The sequence below is a fragment of the Emydura macquarii genome, unplaced genomic scaffold, assembly GCF_026122565.2.
Source record: "Emydura macquarii macquarii isolate MOO-44397 ecotype Brisbane River unplaced genomic scaffold, CSIRO-AGI_Emac_v2 contig_1045, whole genome shotgun sequence".
Lineage (NCBI taxonomy): Eukaryota > Metazoa > Chordata > Testudines > Chelidae > Emydura > Emydura macquarii.
This window is the reverse complement of record NW_027131182.1, coordinates 5,000,974-5,025,675: the sequence shown is the minus strand read 5'-3', so window position 1 is coordinate 5,025,675 and position 24,702 is coordinate 5,000,974. Positions and strand designations below refer to the sequence as shown.

Below are 24,702 nucleotides of genomic sequence, written 5' to 3'. Positions count from 1 at the left end.
GAAATAAATAGATTTTAATGCTCTCCACCAATTTTAAGGGTATATTTTCTATGTGCACAGAGATTTAACGTGTGTTTCTCCTTTGAAGAGTGAATCTGTAAAAATGGCATCTTGGGATTGCATGTTCTCTCAGTGACTCCAGCTCAAATTGTTCAATTCAGAAGTTTAAAAAAAAACCAAACTTGGATTTTTTTCGGCCATCTTTCCAAATTCAAGCTGGTGCTGAAAGTCAGGCTAGGTTATTTACTAATATATGCTTGCTTCATCAGCAAGAAACCTGATTCCGCTCAGATGTATTAGATGACTGCTGTGCAATTGAGGCACTTGACTGTCATATCCAAGGCTGAATGTAGAGAGCTGTCAAAAAAAAATCATTTTTCTTGTAAACTGAGCACAATTGATCTGGAAATCATTAAGAGAAGATAACCAAGGGACTCCGTGATGCCATTTTTACAGGGTCACTTTGCAGAATAGAACCACACTTTGTGTGTGGTTTCCATTTGGGAGTGGCACATCTGGCTCTCTTCCCTGCCGTCCCTTTTGACAGTTACCTACAGAAAGGAAATCACTTTCAGTTAAATGGTAGGGCTTTTCCTTGCAAGTGAGTGGCTCCTGCTACAGCTTTTTATAAAGCACAGAATGTATATCTTTAGTGGCTCACTTTTCTTTGAAAGTCAAACTGTCAAATGAATTTTATTTTCTTTTTGTTTAAACAAAACCAAAACACAAGACCTTCATATTCATCTTGGAACTGAAGTGACATGAATCAGGTTATAACAAATGTGTCCAGGCCAGATTAAACATCTCATTTTATTCATTTGTAAAATGTCCAGACACTTCATTAAAGTTAGACAAGTTCCTTTCATTTCATCATTAAAACTGATTTCTTTTTTCAATAATTAAAAAAAAGACTATTAATGCGTAACTTTTACAACACTAGTGAGACAAGATTTTTATGGGCACCTTTTTATCCAGAATGATATGGATGAATTAGAGGGAACATAGAGAAAGTTAACAAAAAAGATTTAGGGGCTTTAGAGATTGAAAGAATTTGGCACATAAAGCTTGTCTTAGTGATTAAGAGGGGCTGTTATAATGGAGTAGAGGAATTGGTAGAATGTAAGTGCAAAGATGGGAGGTAAATTGTTTTGTATGGTATAAGTGAGCACAGAAGGGATGAGATTGAGCAAAGGAAAACTAGGTTATCGAGAGTGTTCCTAATAGTGAGAGCTATCAGACTGTAGAAGTGGTGGAAGTGCTATTAACTGAGTTGTTTAAAATTAGACTGAACAAAGCAGAGAAGAATATATTTTGTGGAGAGCAATCCTGTATAAGTAGAGAGAGGGGGGAAGATTAAATAATCCTTTCCTAACTTCAGAGTCTTTGATTCTATCTCAGCAGATTTGAAAAAAAGACACCTTTAAAGTAAGAGTGGGGAGAATGTAAAACACCATAACAGGACAATCTGGTCTTTACCTGCTCCAGTTTAGTTAATCACAGTCCCACCTACTTGCTTTCTTCACTTAAAGAAAGGGGGAAATCTCATGCAGAAAACCAGTAATTTCTAATGTATTGGACAATCGGAAAGAATTGAGACCTGGTCTATATTTCCATGTCTTGTCAGCATAGCTGCGTCAGTTAGGGGTGTGAAAAATTGCACCCATAACCAAAATACGTATTTCGACAAAAGCCTCAGTGTAGGCACAGTTATACTGCAAAACAGCCTTTTGCCAGTACAATATATTCTGTTCAGGAAACTGGTTTAAGTAAAAGAACTCTTTTGCCAATATAAACTGTATCTCCACTAGGTGGCAAACCTTTTCTAGTGGAGACAAAATCTTTTTTGTTTATATTGCACTTTTCATTTGAAGATCTAAGAGGTGTGCAGGGCTGGGTAATTACTGTCCCCCATATTAGAAATGGAGACATTGAGGCATGGAGGGTTGACTGCCCAAGGTCACACAGTGAGCTAGTGGCAATAGCTGCAACTACAACCCAGGTCTAGAGTTGGGACTAGAATTTAGTCCTGCTCTTTGCCCAGTAGAACCAGCGGGAATGATGTATCTGACACCATTCCCGGTGCTTTGCCAGTGGAGGTATTGATTTGGATGTGCAACAAATCTGAAAGTTGGGTCATATCTGCACTGTGCTTTAAAAAAGATCAAGACTGATCTTCGGGAGGTTCCAATAAAAATACAACCGCTTTCACTGGGGAAAAATTCTTTTAATTTGGTGGTAGTGAACACACTTTCCAATGTGCTTTCAGTGTTCTCACAGTCATTTCCTCTGCTCCCCTACCCTTTGATCTGTATTGTGTTCTCTCATTATGATTGTTGTTCCCCTTGCTCTTTGGGCCTCTCTTCCCTTTCTTGGCGTTCTCTCTTCAGTTTTGTCTAATGTCTGGCTGATAGAAAATGAAGCGGACTAGATTAAAGATTTCAAAAGATATGGGAAATGTCGCTTTAGAGTTTGTGATCCCCTTCAACTTCACTGCCCGCAAGGGGCAGAAGAGTAAAGTGAAACTGATTAGGTTCTCCAATTCAGAGGGCCAGATCACCTGCTAAAGGAAGTCAGCATAGCTCCATTCATCTCAATGCAGCTGTGTAGATTTACTCCCATTGAGGGATATGGCCTAAAAACATAAGCGATTGCAGTAGTAGTAAGTTTCTTTGGTTCTGGCTGGCATCGCACCAAAGCAGACAGTGCTCCAAGAGACTAGATTTTTTTACTGCTCTGATCTGCAGCTTAGACCAATATTAGTAAACTAACAAAAATGCAGCTGAGCCAATATGTTTTCCCTGTACAGACAGAGAAAGGTGAACAACCAGTGTCTTGGGCATTTTCCGTTGCTGCTGTTTACCAGCGTGAACTAACTGTTTGTTCTTTGATGAAACACAGGACCTAATTATAACCTCACAACAGGCGTAACCCTTCTCCCCCTGATGTAATAGGCCAGACTCCTGTGGGAAGAGGATCAAAGTCTTATACTGGTGTAAATCAAGAGTAACTCCACTGAAGTTAATAATTACACCACTGTGAAACTCGTGTGAGTGAGGGGATAAATCAAGACCACAAGGCCTAAGAAATCTGTAACTAATATGCATATAACAGAAGACACTTAGAGTATGTGTGCATGCACACCTTCAGGGCGTGTTAGTGAATCATAGAAATGTGGGGCTGGAAAGAACCATGAGAAGTCATCAAGTCCAGCCCCTTGCACTGAGGCAGGACCAAGCAAACCATCCCTGGTAGATGTTTGTCCAACCTCTTCTTAAAAACTTTCAATGATGGGGATTCCACAATCTCCCTTGGAAGCCTGTTCCAGCGCTTAACTAACCCTTATAGTTAAAATGTTTTTCCTAATATCTAACATAAATCTCCCTTCCTGCAGATTAAACCCATTGCTTCTTGCCCTACCTTCAGTGGACAGAGAGAACAATTGCTCACCATCCTCTTTATAATGGCCCTTCACATATTTGAAGATTATCAGGTCCCCACTCAGTCTTTTTTTTCAAGACTACACATGCCCAGCTTTTTAACCTTTCCTCACAGGTCACGTTTTCTAAACCTTTGTTTCAATTCTATTTCCCTGCTCTGGACACTTTTCAAGTTAGCCACATTTTTTTTTAAAGGGTGTGGTGCCCAAAACTGGACACACTACTCCAGGTGAGGCATCACCAGGGCGCAGTTGAGTGGGACAGTTACCTGTATCCTGTATCTTACAGATGACACTACTGTTAATGCACCCCAGGAAGATATTAGCCGTTTTTACAACTGCATCACACTGTTGACTCATTCAATTTGTGATGTACTATAACCTCCAGATCGTTTTCAGCAGCACAAATGTAGTGGAGCATTTGATTTTTTCCTTCCTGAGTGAAGGATTTTGTATTTGTCTTTACTGATTTTCATCTCGTTGCAGTCAGATCACAATTTCCAATTTGTCAGGGTCCTTTTGAATTCTAATCCCGTCCTCCAAACTTTAGCTCTGCATCCCCTCCCAGCTTGGTGTCATCTGCAAATTTTATAAGCATACTCGCCACTCCATTATCCAAGATTTTAAGGAAAATATTGATTAGTATCTGACCCATGTGGTAGTATCTGACCCTTGCCCCCCAAATACACCCTCCCAGTTTGGCAGCAAACTACTGATAACTACTAAGTACAGTATTTCAATCAGTTGTGGACTCTCCTAAAAGTAATTTCATCTAGATCACATTTCCCCATTTACCGATGAGAATGTCATGTAGGATTGTGATGAGGTTTACTAAAATCAAGATATATCATGTCTACTGCTTTCCCACCATCGACTAGGCCAGTAACCCTCTCAAAGGAAGGAATTCCTTATAATCTATTATCATCTATGTGCTTATGATCTGATTGTTTAATATGTTCCAGTATCTTTCCAGGTATCAAAGTTAGGCTGATTGGGCTGTAATTCCTGGGGTCCTCTTTGTTCCCCTTTTTAAAGATAAGTACTGTGCTTGCCCTTCTGCAGTCCTCCAGTAATTTCATCTAAGCCACATTTCAATAGTTTGCTTATGAGAATGTCATGTGGAATGGCGTCAAAAGCCAGATATGACAAAGGCTAGCAATAAACCACAGCTGATTACTTTCCTTGGATTGTTTTTACCTTCCATTGTGTTTTCCCTTTTCTTCCCAGGACATTTGCTATGAAAACAAATAACCTTCCTTACCCGCCCCCCTCAGGTAGGAGAGCTGGGCATAGTATTGCCTCTTTGGGCACTGCTGAAGGAGCAGTGTGCAGTGGCTCAGCTGGTCAGCAGTACTTGTGCTTTTTCTCTCTGTCCCACTTCAGTCTTTCCTAACTCTATAATTCCACTGTTTATCTGACATTATTTTCCTCTCCCTTTTGCTTCCAGATCTATCATATCCATGCCCATCAGGAAAAGGAATCAATAAAATCTTTGCCATAGAGAGCGACAGCCCCAGTTATCCAAATTAGAAATATATAGGATTTGGCAAACTACCACACTCTCCTTCTCAATTTCTATGTTTGTGTGACACTAGATTATCCTTTTTACAGTTCTCACCTCTCTGAGTTGTACAGTGATTGTCACCACCAGGGTTGATACCATGACAGGCAACACTGTTTAGTGGCTTGAACACAGGTATGGGAGTCAGAAGACGGTGGTTTTACTCCTGGCTCTGCCTCTGTCTCAGTCTGTGAATTTGGACAAGTCACTTCACTTTTCTGTACCTCAGTTTCCCCATCTGCATTAAAAGGGATGATATTGCTTACTTACCTTAGTAAGTCACTTTGAGATCTCAGTATTGCCAACCCCAAACACTAAAAAATGGTGTGTTATGCCCCCCCATCATGAGATTTTAATAGATAACAAATGTTGGCTTCTTTTAATTTGCCTTCTGGTTTTTGAGCCTTTTGAGTACATTTGGCTCAAACTTTCAAGTGTTTCTCCATGTAGGCTAACCACTTATAAAAACACAAGCTAAGATTCTCCAAAAGCTGGGGCTGGAGGTAAAACTGCAAATATCACACAACGTGGGATAAAACGATGTGAACTGGCAACTGTGGGTCCCTCCATGATAGGGCTGTAGGAGTGCAGAGTATGATGGCGACTGATGCATGACCATGGAAGAGGGCACAACCACTGAATAATATTCAAAACCATCCTTGGCTGTGATACTACACGGGTAGAAGGAGGATTCTGACTACGAAATAGAGAATGGGGTGTAGTGATGCCACAGGAAAGACAGTTTAATGACAGTGTGTTCTTTCTTTTTTAAACAGTTGGGGGACTCCTTACTTTCCCCCCACTTTGTTGCAATTGACCTTTTGCCTTTCTTTCCTGTCCTCTTGTTTCCCTTTTCTCTGCCCTTTATTTCTAGCAAGACTGAGGACTGGGGCTATCTCAATGAAGATGGAGAGCTCGGCTTGGCCTATCAGGGTCTAAAGCAAGTTGCCAGGTCAAATGCTTTTTTTTTTTCTTCTTTCTCTTTCCTTTCCCCTGTCTCTTTCATATACTCATATGTACTCTCTCTGCCTCACTGTCCTCCACAATAGGAATTGGAGATAGGGCTAGCCCAAGCTGAAACCCCGTAACTTTGGGGGTGGGGGGAGATGGAACCTTTCGAAGCTTTCAGGAAATTGTGATCCTGAACAAAACCTTAGCACTCATGCCCATCTCCAGTAATACAGCAACCAACTGCAGTTTGGGTTGGGATGCAACATCACTGCAAGAATATATCACTATGTAGCAGGCTAACACTGTATCTATGAACCTGATCCCCAGAGGATCAGGCTGGGAAACCCTAACATATTCCTGGGTGCTGCAAGTGCTTAGCACCTTTTTGGATTAGGCCTTATATGCTTTAGCGATACTTATATTTGGTGGGGAGAAACAAGGGTATTTCATGAATGAGCTCCTGGCTCCACTGAAGTCAATGACATCATTCCCAGTGAATTACATGGAGTCAGGGTTTCGCCCCAGGTGTCTAATTATAGTCCTTTTAGCTCTGACTGTACTAAGATGCAAATTCTCCTCATTCAAAAGTGTATTAAAGTGCTCTCTTCTCTTATCTGTTCATGAACATGCAAGAAAGGATGCTGAGTCCCTTTTAAATGCACTATTTTCTTTGTCCTCTTTGCATCTCAAATTCACCTGGATTACTCCTTTCCACTTAATCCAATGTCTAGAAATGTGCCGGAAGGAGAATTATTACTGCTTGCTGATTACCTCTGACGCTCATTCCAGTGCACTCCTGATTTATGGATGAATATATCAGAGGGACACACTGTAGGTGATTCCTGCAATTTCAGTGCCTCTCTCTCCCCCCTCCCCCCCCCGGGCAAGAAAGTGCTTCTGTAATAACCTCTCCAAGATAATCAACTTTTGGGAGGATGAATAAAGGGTACAATCCAGGAGTCCCAACTCCCAATATCCTATTCCAAATTCTGATACTATTTAGAGTGCTCAGAACTTCTGATAATTAGATGTTAATCTTTGTACCATGTCAATTTATCCTTCTGTAATACAAAGAGGATAATACTTACATGCCTCACAGAGAGGTTTTGTGAGCCTCTCCATTCATCAGTGTTTGTGAAGTGCGATCATCTGATGAAAAGTACTATCAGGGGGAAAGTAATAGTAATATTTATTGAAATGTAGTTTCTAGTGGTGTCAATTTTAGAGCAATCAGAGGGAGGCCAGCAGCTCTTCTGAGAAAAATATGACTGCGATGATTGGCTATCTACACTCAGAACAGCAAATACAAGAGGACTGTATTTGTTTGTGTGTTTGGTTCATCTTTAACCTTACCCCATATGAAGCTGCATAATGAAAATACTTGTACTTTTTAGCACAGTGTCTTTGCACCTTTCAACCCCAACACAATATTAACTCCTGACCATAAGTCCATGAGGTGAGGTTCATTATTATCTCCATCTGACAGATACAAGTGAGAGAGAGAGAGTGTGTGTGTGGTGTTGGACTCTGCTGAAAAACTGAAGTTTTTATCTGAAAATCAAAAAGACAAAATTTTCCATGGAAAGCAGACGCTTTGCGCACAAAAAAAACTTTGTCTTGGTGAAAACCCAGTTTTCTGTTGAAGCACAATTTAGATAGAAAACCTTTTTGATCAGCCCTAATTAAGGCCCTGATTCAGGAAAGTACATAAGCTCATGTCTGAATTTGAGCACAAGCATAGTTCCATTTACTTTAGTGGGATGACTTACGTGACAGAAGTCAGGCATGTGCTTAAGTACCTTGCTGAAGACTAACACAGGAAGTCAGTGGCAGAGGCAGAGCTAAGGTTTTGGACTTCCTAACTCAGTCCCTTATTCAAACCATTAAATCTTCCTAGAACCACTTCCCTGGTATTTTTAATCTTGTTTTGATCCTATTGGAATACTTAAAAGGACTAAGGGGGAGATTTCCATTTGGTACACTATAATTGGTACCCTTAAATATAAATTACCTTTGCCAAACATTGTTTATCAGTACACCCAACAGTGCAGATACACTCAGGAGGGCAGTGACCTTTATGTGATGAATCATTCTTCCATGTGGATAAAGAAGGTGTGTGGGAGGAAAAGAGGAGAGAAATGCACAAAAATGGTTCATGTTGGTCCATTTTACTGAAAGTACAGTTTGTACTTTAATTTATCGCCACGCAGAGCTACATGCTGTGCATCCACGTGGAATTCTTCTCCTTTTGTGATTAAAGACACCCCGCCCAAGCCACAGTTTCAATTTTCCTTTGATGCACTCTCTGAGGGGTTTATTTAACTTGTAATTCTTCAATATGGCTTAGCAAAGAATAAAAAAATTAAAAGGTAAAATAGAACTTTCTTGCAATCTTTCTGCCATATCTGCGTTGGTGTGTTGTTTTCCATTATAAAGGGTTATAAAGCTAAGCCTCCATTTTCAGAAGTGACTAGTGGTTTGGGGCATATCAGTGTCTGGGTGCAAAGCTGGAGCCATCTTAAAGGAGCCTGATTTCCTGAAACTGCTTAGCATCCACTGTCTGAAAATCAGGCTGCTTTAAGGTTCTTGGATTGGCAATCCAAAAATCAAAACACCCAGTATCACTAGGGATTGTTTAAATCTAGGCTTACATTTTAACTAATTCATACTTTGCTGGGGTTTTTTCTAGTTATTATAAAGTATCTTTAGATATTTGGTTTCTTAGCAGATGGGGTACAGTGCAGTAACCAAACACCTTACCATTGGCTTGTAGGAGAAGTATAACTTCATGTAGTACATTGAGAGCTTGATTCAGTACCCACTGAAGTCAAGGGAGTCCCTCAGTTAACTTCAGTGAGTGCTGGATCAGGGCCTTTGGGTCAAAATGAGCCTTCCCCACAAAACTACACATACCTTTATAGCATTTTCCCATTGCCAAAGCTTCCTCATGGGGTCAGCCGTGAAAAATCTGTTCCAGGATACCCAGACTTTCCTTAATACACAGTTTCCTTAAATGCAGATTAAATGCAGGATAGATGTATTTTTGCTAAGCAGAAAAGTCAAATCCATACATTATTCAAAAGCAGGACTAGTTTCCATTGCTTTTGTTTCTGTGCATTTCCATGACTTTTAAAGTTTCCAGCAACAGAGAATGCAACCCATGGTGCTCAACCCAAAATGAGCACCTTGTGTTACATACAGTTTTTGTACTCCTGATACCTGGACTCATGCTTAGAAGATGGCTGAGCCCAGGAGCAGTTGCCATGTGTGTACATCTGTCTTACGAAATGCCTGGTTTTAATGGTTTTAATGCCCTGCATCTGTAATCTGGAAAGTGGCAATGTAAATTTAATCCACTTTATAATGTGATCACAGAAATAAGGCAATTTTTACTTTTTTTAAAGAATAATACTTTTCACTTTTATAGTACCTTTCCCCTCAGAAGCACTTTGCAAACACTAATTAATTAAACCCCGCAACCTTCTTGAGAGGTACTATGTCCACTTTACCCAGTGGTAAACTGAGAGAAGAGCAAATACTTGCCCAGATAAAACACAGGCAGAGCTGAGAATTACACCCAGGAATCCTGATGTCTGTGCTCTAGCCTCTAAAATAAAGCCAGTTCTGTTACATGATCACTAAGAAATGTGAGACATTCATGCTATCAAAGGACTCCAGGACCAATGGATTCTTGACCAAAGTAGAAGATGAGGCCTATACAAGGATCGTTGTTGGTAATAACATCACAAGGAAGTTGTGATAATTACTGGGTACCAAAGTGCTTTGAAGTTGCAAGTTTTATGTTACTGCTACATTTTAAGTATTACCCCATTTTGCAATGACCCACTGTCAGAGCAGGATTAGAATTTTGATGTTCCTAGCTACCAGTCCAATGCTCTAACCATGAGGCCAGGTCACCAATAATAATCATCATAATATTGTGAATGTGTATATGTCCCCTAAACATTTTAGTGTCCAGTACAGCAAATAATAGACCAAAATAACAATAATGTAAAGCTTACTCCTATAGTTCCTTTGCTGATCAGAACTCTGCATACTGGAGAAATGATGGATTCCGCATCATTTGCATCTAACCCAAGACTGGCTCTCTTTCTAAAAGAGGAGTCAAAGAGAAGTCATGGGCTTGATGCAGAAATTATTGGGGTACTGTAGCCTATGTCATACAGGAGATCAGAATAGATTATCATAATGGTCCTTTCATTATTCCTCTTATCAGGCTCCTGGAAGCCCAGCTTCAGGATCAGAGGAGAGAGCATGAAGAGGAGGTGGAAACTCTAAAAACCCAGATGGAAGCCCTGAGAGAAGAGATGGAGAAACAGCAACATGCGTTTTTCCAGACCCTACAGCTATCACCAGAGACCCAGGTGGAATTTGGCATCCAGCAAGAAATCACACGTCTCACTAATGAAAATCTGGTAAGAGACTATGTAAAACCACTATCCTTCATGACCTATGTTGTAAAAACAGATCAGTGGTTGATAGGGGTAAGATGGGAAATACTCCCATCACACCCACCTTTATGTATGAACACACAATCAGCCAGCAGAGCTCTTCTTCACATAAGCAAAATGCAGTATTCTGCACTCGTGGTCCCAAGTTCTTCTAGTGGTGTCCCAGCATTGCTGCAGTGGGCAATTGTTGTAAAACATTGACCCATTGTTTTTATAAGGCTGAGATGGTGAGTAGGAGCATTCATGTTGCCTGCTGTAAAAGGCCATATTTTGTGATGTACCCCAGTGACTTTGTGCCTTTCCCTAGACCAGTGGTTCTTAACCTTTCCAAACTACTGTACCCCTGAAGCCTGAGTCCCACCCCCACGGGGCTGAGGCATGTAACTTAGTTTCATGGTGCCCCTGTGGCTCCAGGCAATTGCCTTTCTTGCCACCCCCAATACCAGCTCTGCACTTGCGACCCCTCTAAACCCCCAGGTTGAGAAACACTGCCCTAGACATAAGCAAAATGGCTTAAGGCCACAGTCTGGCCCTACACGCTTTAATATTTATAGTAGGGAAGAATCATTCCCTCCACTAGCAGAAATTACTGGTTGAAATTTTATGGTCTGGATTATGCAGGAAATCAAACTGGATGATCGTAGTTATCTGTTCTGGCCTTAAACCTCTGAACCTATTAAAATTATTTGTAAGTAGGGCTACAGTTTTGTCACGGAGATCACTGTGGCCACAGAAATCATGAATTTGTATCAAGTCCGTGAAATCTTAAGAAATGGCTGTAAAAACGCATGTAATTAGCTCCCCAAACTGAATGGCATTGTGACCTGGTGCATTCTGGTTTGGCCCATTCACCCTGCCATCTCCGTCTATGGAGGGGTGGATGGGCCATACATGAGAGGCACTGTGCCCCTATGTGCCAGGTTGCAACACCCAGAGCAGGGAGTTGGGCTCTGCCCCATGAGATAGGAGCTGCAGCTGCAGGGTGTGTGCACAGTGGACATGCTTGCCAACTCTTCTTTCCACCACAGTGCCTCGCTTTTCAGCCACTCCCACAGTATTGTTGTTGTTGTGTATGCTGATGTAGCAAAAACTAAATTATTTGGTGACCTTTCCGTGATCTTTCCTTCTTTTCCACACCTGTGCTGTGAAATTTACTAAAGATCTGTATGCCAAAATTGTAGCCTGGTTTATAAGCATTGGCATTTTCTGAGTCTGTGTGGGTGGGTAGATGCTGCTGCCTCTCTCAGGAACATCTGTTTGGAGAACTTTATCATGTTCAAACAGACATGTCAGAATCATTTAAATATGAATGGCAGCCAGGAAATAAAGCCCTGAGGTGATAAACTGTAAATCATTACCTACCATATAATGCTTCCAGGAGGAGTCAGGACCAGGGAACCTGGGCTTATTTATGTGAACATGTAGACAGGTTGAAGAATGATTTCCTCTTCAACCGATGTTCAGCTATCATTCAGAGAGGAGACCCCCCAGGAGACCAATTTGGGGGCAACTGTTAACACATTCTTTATAATTCTTAATCCTCTGTGTTAGGAAAAAGTACAACATGCAGCAAAACAAAAACCTCTTGCTGGTTGTGCTATGTGTTCACTATTAATCCCTTGGCAGAGGCATGTCTCTTGCCTGCAATGACGGTAGCAGCAGGAAATCCAGAGATAAGAGAAAAACTTGGTCCTTATCCTGTCCCATTGAAGTCAGTGGAACTTTTGCCATTGACTGGAATGGGAGCAGGATCCAGCCCATTATTTACCAAATAATTTATCTATAGCATCTATGCTTTGTTCCTTGAAAACAAAACATCCCATCCTAACCCTCCACCATGAGCCTATCAGTCATTTAGCAGTGAACAACAGTTTACCTAGCCATCAAAGGGAGGGGATGACTGACAGTATGGGGAGATAGGATGTAGAATAACAAAGCCAAAGGCCTGGTCCACACTACAGAGTTAGGTCCACATAAGGCAGCTTACATCACCTAACTCTGTAAGTGTCTACACTAAAATGTAGCTCTCACCGATGTAATTCGCCCACTACACCAACTTCACCCTGCAAGAGGCTAGGTCGATGCAGTGTCAGTGTAGACACTGCGTCGCTTACATTGACTATTGCTGCTTTTCAGAAGGCGTCCCACAGTGCCCCACCCTGACCGTTCAGTTGGTGCAAGCGCTCCTGGTGAGGGGTGCACCGCCGAAACAAGGCTCATAGTATGGACAAAAGCGATTTAATTACTGCGGTTGCTGTACGTCGATGTAACTTAGGTCAGCTTAATTTTGTAGTGTAGACATGCCCCAAGTCAGCACAATGCAGAGTTCAGGAAGAAGAGTCAGAGGTAGAGGGGTCTCTTCTCCATAAAGCACTTAAAGTGCAGATCTACTCAGTCTGAAATGTGACTAGACATCTCCTTACTAAGTACTTCTGCGCCCTTTGTGTGTTCACAATCCTATATGCTCATTTCAGTCACAAAGATTAGTTTCACAGCTCTTTAACTCCTGCTGCCACCACAGAATCAGCACGTCTTTAGGAGAGGGAGCTGGATTCTTGCCTCACTCACCAATCATAAAAAAAAAAAATTGATAACCAAGTTCCAGTTGTAGGGTGAACTTCTGACCTGTTTGCTGCCTGAGAGGCAGCATAGGTGTAACTGAAGGCGTAATTTGGCCTGCAAACCCTTTATTTATGGCAATGGTATATGAGGCAGGAAGGACTCAGCATGATTCTCAGGTCCTAGGGTAAGTTTGCAGGCCTGTTAATTAGAGCTTGTCTACACACAAAAGATGTACTGCTCTAACTATACTAGTACAGCTGAAACAGTACAGCCCTGCTCGTGTGGATGCAGTCATATTGGTATAAAGGTGTGTATGTCATTACAGCTAATCCTATATGGGAAGGGGAATCAGCGATAAAGCGCCTTTCTACTGACACTGCTTTGAACAGGGGGTTGGACTAGATGACCTCCTGAGGTCCCTTCCAACCCTAATCTTCTATGATTCTATGATGTATAACTGCATCCAGACTAGGGATTGTACCATTGTGATGTTTTTTAACCAAAATAATTGCATACACTCTAACTGAGATAATTATACCAGCACAAAAAATGTATGTAGCCCAAGCCTTAGGAAAAACCCATCTGTTTACTGTAAACTGAGTAGGTTTCACATGGGAGTCACTGAAAGGCAATGAACATGGGACTCTCTGATACCATTTTTATGGAGTCACTATTCAGAGGAGAATCATACTTTAAATACCACGGCAGAATTATTTTAAAAGCCTTTCTAAAAAGCAGTCATTGCGGGCCTGAGCATGCAAGGTGCTGAGCATTCTTAGTTCCCACTAGATGCAGTGGGAATTGAGAGAGCTCAGGAGATCACAGAATCAGGCCCTAACTCCATAAATTCTGGATCAGAAGGTCACTGCTAGGGAGAGAAGAATGACTTGTTCTTCAGAATAACATCATGTAGGAAACTGCTTAAAAGCTGCCACTTTCTCCCTCTCTTTCTCACCATATGCAGGAGAAACTTGACAGCATGCTTGTTCTACTTGTACATGAAATGAAAGAGCTCAGGTTACTTGACTGATTGGTCTGACACTGACTGAAATGGCCTCTGCAAAGACAAATCAGTGTATGGTTCTTTAAAACAATGGATGTGCATAGATGAGCTAATATTTTAAATCTTTCAGTACTTCCAAATAAAACAACTTTCTGCAGCTAGAGATGTACAGGTGCCATTCTGACATTGTCCTTCCAAGCACTAGTTACTGTGAGATTCCTGGCCAGAGGAATTCTGCAGATGGCAATGGACGGGACAAGTCTGAAAGGCAGATGTTTTCTTGTCTGTGCTGCAGAAATAGACCCTGAAGTGCTGCACGTTTTCAGGGATCCTGATCATTGTACAAATGTCTATCAATGGTGAGAAGTAAATCACTCTCTGGGAAGCTTTGAAGAGTGTTGCGTGTGCACACACCTTTTGACATGCTTGAATACAGCATCTATGTACTTCTCAGCCTCTTTATATCCAAGAGGGCTGGGTCCTAATTAGTCAGTGGGATATTTTTTTTAAATACCCTTTTTCCTAATTTTCAGGATCTCAAAGAGATACTAGAAAAACTAGAAAAGAATGAGAAGAAGTTGAAGAAACAGCTAAAGATTTACTAGAAAAGAATGAGAAGAAGTTGAAGAAACAGCTAAAGATTTACATGAAGAAGGTCCAGGCTTTTGACGGTAATTCTGGTTTTGTTACCTTCTCTGTGGAAATTGAATTCTATTACTCTGAGCTCAGTCTAGGTCTCTGGGTTTTGATCTCTGACTTTGTCTCCACCTCCAACACCACAGAGAAGCGTGTAGCTGCCCCATGGACACACTATGGACTTGCCATTTTCTGAAGCTTTTCCTCCCACTTCCAATACATGCCTGTCAGGTCTCTCCTATAGAAACAGTGTGCAGATGATACAAAACTATCAAGATAGTTAGTCTACTCAAGATAGTTACACTGTGAAGAGTTACAAAGAGATCTCACAAAACTGGATGACTGTGCAACGAAATGGTGGATGAAATTCAGTGTTGATAAATGCAAAGTAATGCACATTGGAAAACATAATCCCAACTATACATATAAAATGATAGGGTCTAACTTAGCAGTTACCACTCAGGAAAGAGATCTTGGAGTCATTGTGGATAGTTCTCTGAAAACATCCACTTAATGTGCAGTGGCAATCAAAAAAGCTAACTGAATGTTGGGAATCATTAGGAAAGGGATAGATAAGAAGACAGAAAATATCATATTGCCTCTTTATAACTCAGTGGTACGCCCATATCTTGAATACTGTGTGCAGATTTGGTTGCCCCATCTCAAAAAAGATATATTGGAATTTGAAAAAGTACAGAAAAGGGCAACTAAAATGAATAGGGGTATGGAAAAGCTTCCATATGAGGAGAAATTAATAAGACTGGGACTTCTCAGCTTGGAAAAGAGATGACTAAGGGGAGGAGGGATATGATCGAGGTTTATAAAATCATGATTGGTGTGGAGAAAGTAAAAAAGGCAATTTTATTTACTCCTTCTCATAACACAGAAACCTAGGGGGTCACCCAATTAAATTAAATTAATAGGCAGCAGGTTTAAAACAAACAAAAGGAAAGATTGCTTCACACAATGCACAATCAACCTGTGGAACTCCTTGCCAGAGGATGTCATGAAGGCCAAGACTATAACAGGGTTCAAAAAAGAACTAGATAAATTCATGGAGGATAGGTCCATCAATGGGTATTCAGGACCAGATGCCAGCCGCCAGATGCATGTGAAATGTATGCTTTGCTCTTCAGATGGATGTGCACAAGAACTTATACTTCAGCTCCATGGGCTAAATTCTGTTCATCACTCCAGCTTACATATGGGTGAACTCATTGAGTTCAGTGGACTGAGATCTGAACTGGTGTGAAAGAACAGAATTGAGTCCCAAGTTTTTATCCCTCCTCTCACCCCTTTTCCCCCAGGCCATGCTTAGGACACCCTTGAACCTTAGTGTGAGTTACCATTATGATGTTGAAATCTTTCCTTTATGGTCAATCTCCTTCAAAGATCCACAGACTAGCCACCTCCCTTAATTTGTTGATGTGGGTCATCTTAAACTTGGTACATCATCCACAGAATTGAGGTGAGAATGGATGTCCAGCTCTTACTAGAAGGCATCTACCTGATATTTGGTACACACCGTGGGTTTTGAAACAGTCCTTTTAATGACTCTAAGCGGCCCTTGCTCTTTTATTGCAATCTTCATTGTGGCCCACATAGTGTTTTAGAAGGAAACTCCAACTACTGTTATGTAATTCTGGTCTGTGGCTGCTATAGGGATTTTGCTTGATGGGAAGATAATTTGGGGACATGATATCTATATGGCATAGAAACTCTTTATCTTCACATGATACAGTGATAAACTATGGTGCTCTGATTTGATTAACTGGTTTCAGAAAACTAGACATTAAGTGAAATTAAACGGAATAAATTGGGAATTTCACAGTAACACAGCTGGTGCAGATGGCTTTTGTCACTGTCATTGACATGCATCAGACTGATATTTACTAGCTTACTTGCATTAGGCCTTCATAATTTTCCATTTGATTAAAATGTTATGTAGGTACAATACTCAACAGCATGCCATAGTAGTTTTTAATTTTGCTTTGCATTCTGCCACAAGATATGTTGCTTATGCATATTTTCCCAAAGCCTGGCTTTTGTTAGTAATAGTAATACGTTCATAAGATTCCAGGAGGATCATCATCTTCTAAATACTGTCCAGTGAATCTTACATTTATTAAAGGAACTAATGTTTGTAGGTTTTTTTAGGTCTAATCTTTCACCCTTTACTTTGTCAGTGAGAGTTCTGTCTAAATAAGGAGCTAAAGCTCTGGTCCTTTATCTGTCTATCTAAAACAGTAGATGTTATAACAGACTCATATCACACGTTTACACAGGCCTGATCCAAAGCCCATTAAAGTCAAAGACTCAAAGGATTTCAACAGACTTTGGATCAGACCCATAATGCATAGTTATCATGGAAGTACTATACTGTACTCGGTGATTCATTCAGCTGTCTTCAGAGTTGCCTTTTTCTCGTCACAGCGACCCAAGCTACAGCACAGACAGAGAGGAGGCGACAAGAGCTTACCAGGCAAGCCACTGTCCCAAGGAAGGAGAAAGATTTCCAGGGAATGTTGGAATATTACAAGGAAGATGAGCCACTTCTCATTCGAAATCTCATTACAGGTTAGGATCTCACTTGCCTCTCCTTCCACTTCCATCTCCCATTTCTTTCTAAACCATTGAAACATGAAATACTAACGCAATTCCTTTTTGTATCACTCCAGAATTTGTGTGTGTGTATTTAACCATTTGAGTGAGTTTGTTCGCTCTTTTTCAAGGTTTAACATAGTTTGATATTTGTAAAATCTCCCTAAATTGAGTGTATTAATTGCATGTATTACTCAGATAGCTAGCTAAGACCTTGATTCAGCAAACTATTTAAAAATGCGCTTAAGTGCTTTGCTGAATAAGAATGGACTTAAACTTGTGTTTCAAGTTAAGCATGTGCTTATGTGCTTTATTAAATAGACACAGGGTGGCCAAACTTCCTGACCCACCAAGATTCCCTTTCCCACTGGGCAGAATCCTCTAGTCCACCACCCTGCCACAGGGTAGAAGCTCCGAGATCCCCACCCTAGTCTGGTAGGTGAAGAATGGGGGGCCATAGAGGGCTCCGCAAGCTGCACTTTAACTATAAAAGAGCCACATGCGGTTCACGAGCCACAGTTTGGCCACCCCCTGACAGGGCATAAATTCTCAGCTAGCTCTGACTTTTTTCCTTAGGTTAAATTGTCTGAAGTCCATAATTGCAAAGAAAAGAGTGAATCGTGCTTTACTGATTATAACTTGCTTTTTCAGACTTAAAAATTTGTTGACAGGTTAATAGTAAAGGGATCTTGTACTTGATTCTCTGATCATTCCTGGAAAAGAAGTGCTGGAACATTTCATTCATTTAGTATCTTGTTAGGGTAAATGAGCAGTTATTTCTGACATGCACAGATATATGGCAGGTTACGCAGCAAATAAACCAACCTTGAGTCCTCGCTTGGTTTTATATTTTACATTAATAGCTTACCAACATAAGATACCAATATAAAATAGTTTTATTAACTGGCTTGCAACCTGTGGCCCGGGGCCAAAAGTGGCCCGCGGGGTCTTTCAAAGTGGCCCATCACTCCCCGCCCGCTGGCTGCAGAAAGGAGCCGCCACCTAAGGACTCAGGTGGAGCGCGTTGCCATGGGGCTACAAAACTGGTGCAGGCTTCTTGCTGCAGCCAAGGGGACAGAAGATCAACACACCCCTTCCCCTGGCTGTAGCAGAGAGCAGAGCAAAATGCTCCACCTGGGTCCCTAGGTGCTGGGGTCCCTGCTGAAGCCAGAGGGAGGGGAACACTGATTTCCGTCCCCCTGGCTGCAGAAAGGAGCCACTGCCCAGGGACCCAGGTGGCGTGCATGGGGCTACAGGACACGTGTGGTTTCCCTGCTGCAGCCAGAGGACGGGAGATCAGCGAAGAGGCAGCCTCCTTGCTGAACTCTTTCTGTCTGGCTGCAAGGGGAGGAGGGCTGCTGGTGGAGATTGGTGGCCCTTCAGGGTTGTAAAAATGATGTCTGTGGCCCCTGAGCCAAAAAGGCTGGGAACTACTGGTTTTATGTGAGCATGGTTCCTTGTAAGCAGTTGGGGATAGGGAGAAGGTAAGGATGTAGGGAGGTTCCTTCCACTTTGAATTTACAAATTTGAAGTTTCTCAATGTAATTTGTAAATGGGCATCTGTGACTTTCATTTTATGAATGCAAAACTAGGGATATAATAAAGACTCAAAGCCAAGTGATTGTTCCAGAAGAGAGGATATTTTTCTCCAAATCATTGAAGTAAATCTGGTGTCTTGGAGTTGGTTGCCCCTGTTTGAACCTGTTCAGCTCTGTGCCCTATGTTTTCATACATCTAGTACTTTTGGTACCATGTTAATAGTAGCATATTAGAAATGTGTTTGACAGCACATAAATGCTGCTCCTCACTTATGAAGAGTTCCATTGTATTTGAGAATGGGCTGTGGGAGCATCTCTAAAACTATTTCAAGAATTTTATAAAAACAACGGGTTTGGAGGGTTTTTTTGTTTTGTTTTTAAATCAGGTTTATTTCTGTGTTGGGTAATAGTCTTTTCAAATTGCCCAGCAAACCCTGAGGGACTGGTAATTAGCCATGCTTCTGTTAGTCTTCCAACAAATAGTAACTAGCATCTTCGACATGTGACTTGATTCCTCCAACCAAGAAATCTTGGACCTATTTCTAGGTTAATCCCAGCACTATATGTTAGTCTGTAACTGTGAGGGTCCAAAGTCCCTTGCAGCTCTGAGCCCCAAAAGAGAGGATGATAAACAAAAGTAGTGAGAGTTTTGATCAGATCAGATCAGATCAAGAACCTCCTTTATTCAACTGTCTCATATTAGCAGCCATCCTCATGTTTTCCTTTCCCACTTAGTATTGTGCTTTTAAATTCAGTGCTGTTTACTTAGTATTCTAAAACTGTATGGACAGAATTCATGCCTTCATAGGAAATTCAATAACATCAATGGAGTTATACCAGTGATAAATTCACCTCCAGTTTGTCTTGTTCTTTTGTTGTTCTTAGATATAATTCTTACCCAAGGATGACAATGCATTGAAAACGCTAAAATGGGCAATAATTGTCAACCTTACACCATGATGGGTAGATGTGGAAAAGTGATATTCCAGTACAGACCTTCAGCTTCTTGTAGGCCTGTGGAACAGAAACATTTTGTCATGTTAGCCATTCTGAGGTCTCTGCAGTTATGCAGCTTCTTGAGCACTACTTATGCTGAAGACTTTGGTTGGAACCACTGCTGGCACATGCCCCACCATTCAATATTCAGGTTTTTGTCACACTTGCCTCACTGTGCATTAGTGCTTATGATTTCTGTTATCACAGCTGAGAATAATGAAACCTCTCGTAAAAGTAAATGAAGAATGCTACCAGATCACAGCAGTTATTTTAAAAATTCCTCTTGTTCAGGAAATCTCATGCTTTTACATTAAATATTTAGTAGCTTCCACCATGCGCTATCCTGATTCAGCATGTTGATGAAGAGTAGATTTAGTAAATAATATTTCTGGATTGTTTCGGTATATGGTAGCAGGGCAGCTTGTATGAAGCATTTCCGAGAAGTTCATCTCTGAGAAATTCCTGAACTTACATTGCAAAATTCAGACCTGATCTTTCCCAGATGTGTGGGATGTTCGTTTGGACACATCTCTAGTGTTTCTGATTCTCCTGCTCAGCTAACAAAAATTAGTTTGTAAGAAAACTTTTTTTTTTTTTCCACTTCTAGACCTCAAACCACAGACCGTTTCTGCCACAGTGCCATGTCTTCCTGCTTACATCCTCTACATGTGCATCAGGCATGCAGACTACATCAATGACGACCTCAAAGTGCACTCCTTACTCACCTCCACCATAAACGGCATTAAGAAAGTATTAAAGGTATGTCTCCTTTGTATTAAAATCAGCTCTGAAGTTGCATCTGATATAACTTTGAAGTTATGAGGTGAAGTGTGTGGTAAGATGACTCGTTTTTAGATTCAAATGGTAATCATGCAAATATTCAACAAACTCTTACCCTGAGTATAATATTGACATTATGGTACTATGATTGATTATTGCTGTTTGTTTTACTTTGGGATTTTCTTTTAAAGTCAATTAAATATAGATAGTAAAATTGTCCTAGTACATGTGGGTTTTAAAAATCATCAAAGAGTTAGATGCAAATTAATTGTCTACAGATGGAGAGGTCCATTTAGTAGTCAGTAAGGACAGAAGCTCAGTGAGTGAACCATTCATAGAATACAACTAATTCTGCTACTAGTTTCTCTTTTGGCTTCCTGACTGCTAACTCATTGCTTTGCTTTCCTTCTTAAAAATCTTAAAATTGCCTGAAATGAGAACGGGAGAGGCTGGCTTTTTCATGTACCTGTGCTACAACTTAATGTGCTGGTCCCATATAGCTTTAATGTCTGTGACACTCCAGAACAAAATAGACTCTGATTTTTGACCATTTATCCCAATCACTTTCAACGAGGCGCTGCTTCATTTCAAGCAAAAACAAAGAATGAAATTTCTGCAGTGGGATGAATCATCAGAGATCCAACAAAAGCAGGGTCATCTCATCCTAACTAACCTAATTAACCTTCAGTTCTTAGCTAAAGAATCTTCCAGGGTGTCGTTGCAGTACAGTAAAGAATTACAAAAAAATGAATTATTAATTATGCTCAGTACTTCTGTTGTGCTTTTCCAAATTGCTGTACTAACATTACAGCTATTTCAGCTTCCTCCTAAGGGAGGTGGTTGTATATCCAATTTATGCATGGGAAACCAGAGGCACAGAGAGGTTGTGACTTGCCTATGGCCAGGCAGTGAGTCATTGTCAAAGTAGGATTGGAATTCAAAACTATTGGTGGCTGTGCTTGTGTTCAGTCCACTAGGCCACACAGCTGTGCCTCTCAGCTTCATCTGTAGGTTAAGAAAGCTCTTTGTTAAACAGACTGCTCGCGCTCAGAGTGGGGACCTAGGGCACAGCAGATATAATACAGTAGTGATACAGATCAAACTTATACTCACTTGCCACATCTCTCAGTAGTGGCGCTGCACTGTTGCAAATTCAGAGCAATTTCAGTGACTTACATGGAATTACTCTGGATATACACTGTTGTAATTAAGAGCAGAATTTAGTGGCAGCCATGATAATGAGGTTATCCGAGATCTCATGCAGGAATGAAAATAACATGCCATTGCATGTGGTATACACAGTGTTATAGCTTTGTATCTCTGGAAAATTTAAAACCACTCTGTTCAAATAGACCAGCTTCATATTCCAAAGAGGAATCTCACGTGTTAATTTTGCTCTTCACAGAAACACAATGATGACTTTCAGATGACATCATTTTGGTTGGCTAACACCTGTCGCCTCTTACATTGCCTAAAGCAGTACAGCGGGGATACGGTGAGACGTTTATGTAAAGAACAGAAAAATGTTCACCCAGTTTTGAAATCTCTTGTTCATTCCACTTAAGTGCTCATCTCCAGGTGCCCCCAGCTTGGGTCAAGCTATGACGTTATAAGCTATCAATAATCATGTTGAAATGGTAAAAGGTTTTGAGAGTTTCTGACAAGGGTCTGAGTCTCTGCTCACTGACACTGGTGTAACTCAGGAGTGGCTCCTGTGAAGTTCATAGAGGAATACTGGTGTAAAACTGATTTCAGTGGAACATCAGGCCATTAGTTTAATGAAATAACTTTTCCCTTTAGTTCTAGAAATGTTCAAAGGTCAAACTCATAAGTAGGATGCTAGCATGTTTTTTTATTGGAAAAAAATCTTCCCTTAGGTCCAATTCTGAGAGCCCTCCTTTTGATTTCAATGCAGTCTGTTTGCAGGATTGGGCCCTTCGTTAAAATGATTTTTAAACAGAGAAAAATTGTTTTAAATCTTTTTTTTTCTGAAAGTTATTGCTTTTTGCCAAGTTGTGCTCAATTAGTTCTGAACTTCTGAGGTGTATGAGATCAAAAACAATTAATCATAATGTAAAGTTCCTTCAGGGAGGAGGTAATCTCTTATACCAGTCTTCTCCATATAGTTTTCACACTTGTTCAGTTTAGTATTGATCAGCTTTGATCATCTGTGACCAAATCAGATTATCACAGCTCTGATAATATAAAAAAAATGTTTATATGGTACTTATCTCTGTTTATATAGCACCGGCCCAATGGGATTTTGACACTACTGTATATACAGCCATGTGCTACGGTACAAAATTTTGAACAGACAGCTTTGTGTAGTTTCCTTCTAATTTACTCTCAACTTCTGTTAAATATAGCCAGCAGTCCACACTTCAAAAGATAGAGGCAAGAATATGTATTTAGGCCCAACGTTTCATTGGAATCAATGTCAATATTCTGTAGATTCTACTGTGGGAGATCACAACTGGATAGCTAATAATTTTTATATAGTATGAAAGGAATTTTATGGGCCAATAATAGTGGTTTGTGCCCTCTGCTGTTTCTGTAGCAATACTGCGTATAACAAGAATCCCTGTTCCCAGAATTGTAACATTAGCTTGGCAAAACTACTGTATAAATCAAGCATTAAAATCAAGCATGCTAATTTCAAACGTAGGCCATGCTGCCTTTATATCTGCCATCATGATCCCCTGAGCCTATGCAGATGCCCCACTGATGCTACAGGAGTGCAGGGCTCCATGCTACAGAATCCAGTTGCAGAATCAGCACCTTAGGTGGAAATGCAGGGAAAGTATGCAATTAAAGAAGTCTCAAGTTGTTGTTAAAAGCAGAGCTGAAAACTTTGAGGGAAACCTGCAAAAATCATTTTTAGCATATGACTTGTAAGTTAACCAAGAGGTCAAATATTTTATCATCATGCAAATGTTTCAGTTCTTGCAAAGAAGTTTTAACCTGGAGATTTAAAATATCTGGCTCCTGGTAGCTTTGAACCAGTATGTGCTCATTGATATAACAAATGGGTAGCCTAGTGTTTAACAGGAAACTGAAACAGTCATTTTCAATTCAATGGAAAACATGCTTTATCTTTTAATTAATAGGAATTAAAATGAAGCTGATTACTTAATGATATTTCATTTTAAAAAATTCTAATAACTTAGGAATAAGCTATTGAATAATCATAAGTGATTTATGAGTCTTGATCTTTTCTTCAACTGTGAAGTCCAAAAACCACAGTAGGTAATGTACTTAGAAACATTACACTCTTTTACTTTTACAGACCTCTATGTAGTGATGTCAATGGACTGTTGTTAGATGGAATAATAGAACAGGAGAGTTTGGTCTCTCTTTTTTTTTGTTTGTTTGTTTTTAGGGTTTTATGACAAAAAATACTGCTAAGCAGAATGATCACTGTCTTAAGAACTTTGACCTCACGGAGTACCGGCAGGTATTAAGTGACCTCTCCATTCAGATCTATCAACAGCTCTTTAAGATAGCAGAAGGCATGTTGCAACCAATGACAGGTATGTTTGGGGTATTTATATTATCTGCTGGTGTATATCACACCTTTGTCCAGCGTTAGCAACACTTCTCCCCACCAAAGGAAAGCCTGTGGTGGCATAAAACAGATGCAGTTCAAGAAATAATCCCTGTGGCAGGCCATCATGGTTGGTGGCTTTATTTATAAAGTTCATGAATGAGACAATGCTTGAACTGAAGAGAAAGTCAATGGGATTTTTTTTTCCAGTGATGGAATTGTCTATATCCTGCCTCCTTTTTGGGAGCTGGTAGTGCCAAGAAGTGGAGCTGTGACGTTGTTGCCTCTAAGCCCACAGTCCTCCATTCCAGGCACTGACATGGATATGAAGTTTGTGTGCAATAGTAGGACAAAAAAAACTCAATCATGAGAGAAGTGAAGTCTGCAAAAAAACCCTATTCTCCTTTAGAAGAAGGGTGCATTAGAATAATGAGAGAGAGAACACCTTTGTCACTGTGTCCATCTTCCTGCCGATGAAGGATTGCTCCCTTCAACAATATACTCTAGCTATGAGGTTTCCACCACTTCCCTTGGGAGACAAGTCCATAGTCCAGTATATTTCACTGTTAGGAAATGTTTATCCTATGTTCTTTTAAAACTGTTATCACACCACTCATACTAT

The 24,702-nt window shown here is 40.6% G+C and overlaps 1 protein-coding gene across 2 annotated transcripts in view; it reads left to right on the top strand.

The window, feature by feature from the left end:
* The window catches only part of MYO5B (myosin VB), a 364,799-nt gene that overhangs the window by 326,693 nt on the left and 13,404 nt on the right, over window positions 1-24,702 (top strand). For both annotated transcript variants that reach the window (XM_067545400.1, XM_067545401.1), the window contains 7 exons: window positions 10,186-10,384; window positions 14,519-14,587; window positions 14,632-14,656; window positions 17,055-17,198; window positions 20,364-20,515; window positions 21,942-22,031; window positions 23,916-24,066. In XM_067545400.1, the coding sequence (XP_067401501.1) occupies window positions 10,186-10,384; window positions 14,519-14,587; window positions 14,632-14,656; window positions 17,055-17,198; window positions 20,364-20,515; window positions 21,942-22,031; window positions 23,916-24,066 (830 nt within the window). The remainder of the gene's footprint in view (window positions 1-10,185; window positions 10,385-14,518; window positions 14,588-14,631; window positions 14,657-17,054; window positions 17,199-20,363; window positions 20,516-21,941; window positions 22,032-23,915; window positions 24,067-24,702) is intronic.